This window comes from Ictidomys tridecemlineatus, chromosome 2, assembly GCF_052094955.1.
Source record: "Ictidomys tridecemlineatus isolate mIctTri1 chromosome 2, mIctTri1.hap1, whole genome shotgun sequence".
Classification (NCBI taxonomy): Eukaryota; Metazoa; Chordata; class Mammalia; order Rodentia; family Sciuridae; genus Ictidomys; species Ictidomys tridecemlineatus.
The window spans coordinates 6,362,270-6,366,283 of record NC_135478.1 but is presented as its reverse complement, the minus strand read 5'-3'; the positions used below and the strand labels follow the sequence as shown (position 1 = coordinate 6,366,283).

General features: G+C 38.9%; 1 protein-coding gene across 1 annotated transcript; it reads right to left on the bottom strand.

Moving 5' to 3' along the window:
- Positions 1–1,870: 1,870 nt before the first annotated feature.
- Positions 1,871–2,886, bottom strand: LOC144369471 (olfactory receptor 7D4-like). Its single transcript, XM_078029707.1, has one exon. The coding sequence runs from the start codon at positions 2,884–2,886 to the stop codon at positions 1,891–1,893; it is 996 nt and encodes a 331-aa protein (XP_077885833.1). The 3' UTR covers positions 1,871–1,890.
- Positions 2,887–4,014: the final 1,128 nt, after the last annotated feature.

Sequence of the window (4,014 nt, the reverse complement as noted above, 5' to 3'; positions counted from 1 at the left end):
AGAGATTTTAGATATCATTTCAGATACACAATGCTCTTAAAAAATAACTATTTGTAATTTTCTTTAACCTTCTAATTTTCATGTGTATTTAATTATGTATTTATTACTTTAAATTGGCAGACAAAATTGTACATATATTATGCACATATGGTACTTAGAAATATGTTATATGAGGCTTCTCTTTTTTGTGTTAATCTGACGTTGTCAATATGGTTCTTTAAAAAAATCTCTGTTTCATTAAATTTTCTCATTTTTCTAGTCTGTTTCATTTATTTCTACTCTGATCTTTATTATTTCCTTGATTCTAATAATTTGAGACTCAGTTTATTCTTATTTCTGGGCATCCTTACTATACATTAATTTGTTTGCTTGATATATTTTCACTTTTCATGTAGGTGATTATTTCTTATTCATAAAAAAGATGATCTTTGGAATAGCTGTTTCTTCTCACTATCAAACATGAGAACTTAAGTTGTGTACCAGGGTGACATTATCCTGAAACAGCTTGCTTACTTTGACCAATGAGTTTAATTAACACACTCCCATAATTTTGTATTACTTTTTAAAATCCTACTCCACCTACTCCCTTCAGCATTTCCTGAAGGCCAGTCTGGTGGAGATGAACTCCCCACAGCTTGTTTTGGAAAAATCTTTACCTCGCCTTCATTTATGAAAAAAACAGCTTTGCTAGAGAGCAGTCACAATGGGCAGTTTTTTTTATTTCAGCATACTGAGTGCATGCTCCCACTCTGACTTGGCTTGTAATATTTATGCAGAGAAGTGTGCTGTGAGGCCTACTGCATATACCTGGAAAAACTTGTGGGTTTTGGGGATAAAGGAACTGAATAGGCACTTCACAGAAGAAGAAATATGAATGGTCAAAAAATATATAAAAGAATGTTCAACATCTCTAGCAACTGAAGAACACAAATTAAAAACTACAATGAGATTCCATCTCACTCCAGAAGGGCAATTATTAAGAATACAAGTTACAATAAATGTTTGTGAGTTGTCGGAAGAAAAGGTTCACTTATACACTGCTGGTGGGAGTCCAAAATCGGTGTAACCACTCTGGAAAGCAGTATGGAGATTCCTTAGAAGATCTGGAATGGAACCACTATTTGACCCAGTTGTCCACTCCTCAGCTTATACCCAAAGGACATAAAATCAGCATACTAGAGTGACACATCCACATCAATGTTTATAGCAGTTAATTCACAATATCCAAGGCTACAGAATCAACCTAGGTGCCCTTCAACAGATGAATGGGTCAAGAAAATGTGGTATGATACACATGGAATACTAGTTAGAAATAAGGAAGAATGAAATTATGGCATTAGCAGGTAAATCTATGGATGGAACTGTGGAATGTCATGCTAAGTGAAATAAGCCAGTCCCTCAAAATTAAAGGTTAAATATTCTCTCTGACATGTGGATGCTAACCCATAACAATGGAGGGTAAGCAGGGATAGTATAGAAGTTTGTTGTATTTGACAAAGGGGAATGAAGGGAAGGGAGAAGGGTTGGGAATAGGAAAGACATTAGAATGAATGGGTCATAATTTTCCTATGCTCAAAATTGAATTCACAACCAGTTTAACTCCACAGCATGTTCAACCACAAGAATGTGATGAAAATGGTGATGGGTTGCCACCCATGTGTATATAATACGTATAATATGTGAAAATACACCCTATGGTCATGTATATATATAAAAAACAAGTATTAAAAAAAAACACTTGAAAAAGTTCAACAAACTTGGAACTTTGAGGACAATGTACAAGGAAGAAAGATAAATGCATATATTTAAAAATACCAAGTTGCAGGAGCTTGGTGAATAAAGGAAATTACCCACATCCTTTCAGGGGGAAATGAACCAGGTTATATGAATTCATAGCAATAGCTTAAGGTTCTGCAGAGTCAGCTTAGTTCTGAGGTCAGTGATCCAAGAAGGACCAAAGGCTGCTCTGCTGAGGCATCTCCTCAAGGCCCCCTTGACATCGTTGTTCCTCAGGCTGTAGATGAAGGGGTTCAGCATGGGGGTGACCACAGTGTACATCACTGAGGCGATCATGGTTCTTGAGGAAGACTGGGTCCCAGCAGAACTGAGATAAACCCCAAAAGCTGTTCCAAAGAACAAGGAGACCACACAGAGGTGAGACCCACAGGTGGAGAAGGCTTTATACTTGCCCACAGAGGAGGACATCCTCAGTAAGGAGGAGACGATCTGAGAGTAGGAGAAGAGGATCCCAGTGACAGGAACCACACCCAGCAGGGCAGCCACCACATACAGAAAGATGTCATTGATGATGGTATCCGAGCCGGCCACCTTGAGTAGCTGAGCCAGTTCACAGAAGAAATGTGGGATTTCAGTGCCTGTGGAGAAGGTCAGATGATTCAGCAGTAGAACATGAATCAGGGAGACCCAGAACATGATGAACCAAGACATCAGAACCAGGCGGACACAGAGTCGGGGGTTCATGATGACTGTGTAATGCAGGGGATGACAGATGGCCACAAAGCGGTCAAAGGCCATTATAGTCAGTAGGAAATTATCCACTCCACCATAAATAATAAAAAAATATGCTTGTGCAAGGCATTCTAGGTAGGAGATGTCTTTGCTATGTGCTTGAATGTTCACCAGCATCTTAGGGACTGTGGTGGAGATGAAGCAGATGTCAGCCAAGGACAGGTTGGAGAGGAAGAAGTACATGGGGGTGTGGAGGTGGGAGTCTGAGCTGACAGCCAGGATGATGAGCAGGTTCCCAAGCACCGTGACCAGGTACATGCACAGGAACAGGACAAAGAGGATGGGCTGCAGGTCTGGATCCTCTGAGAGGCCTAGGAGGAGGAAGTGGGATAGGACTGTGTGGTTCTCTGCTTCCATGTACCTGGTGTATGTTCTGGGGAAGGAGGTAAAAGAACAATTAAGGAACACGCAAGTGAATCCTCGAGTGAGTTGTTATTTACCCACTTGGATCAGCATGGCTCATCCTGTGTTGATACCTGTCCAGGAGAACAAGGGCTCAGCCAAGTGCCAGCCCATATCTAACTTCTAGTGTATAATCCTTCAGGTTCTCTTTAAATCACCCACAACATCTCCTTTATCATCAACTTCCTAATTTTAATTCTCCTTTTAAAATCTATCCCTGAGATCTAATGTTTTCATGATATAACCCATGTGCAAGAAGTGAAGACATTTCACAGTTTCTTGTTAATTTCCAGACTGTCTCAGTCTAAAGCTCTTTAATAGTGATTAAATATAAATTTTTAATTTAAACAACCTTCATTCTGTGATGTGAGATTTCACAGTGCCATGAGAGCTTTATCAGTCCCCATTTTTGTTGTTGTTGCTGTAAATGTGATGATTGCTATCACTTGATTTGTGAAGTTGAAATGCTTTTGTTTTCTTAATAGGAGTCTCAGAAAAATAACTCTCATTGCTATTATTAACCTTCCTTCAAAATGTGTCCTTAATGACATTTTTAAATAAAATTTCCAATGTACATAATAGACCTGTGATTCAAAAATGGGATGCTTGAGCCAAATTTCCTGGAGTAGAATGTGCTCCACCAACATATGCTCCACCAACATACCATCTTTTAAGTTTGAGAAAGTTCTTCAAACTTGCTTAACTAAAGCACTGCTCCTCTACAGCAGACCATGTAGTATTCACAATAGGGTAGGATCCAGGAGTGAAAATAAGTGAGCTGATAAAATTTTTCTACTATGGTTTCTGTAACTTATATGGGTGTTACACAAATGTGAGCTTGTGTTCTTAACATTTTGATAAATTTGTTGTTCATGACTAGCATTTCACAATATCCCTCCTAAACTATTAAGAGTAGAATTATTATCAGTAATATCGACAAGTCTGTTACCTCTTCTAAGTGCCACAGAGCACTTCTACCCCAAGGAGTTCCCTATGGAGACTTCTTTCAGAGAACTTCTGTCCAGTGAATTCTTCCAGGAAGATGAAACACATGGGGATTCCATAGCAAATAACTAAATAAAT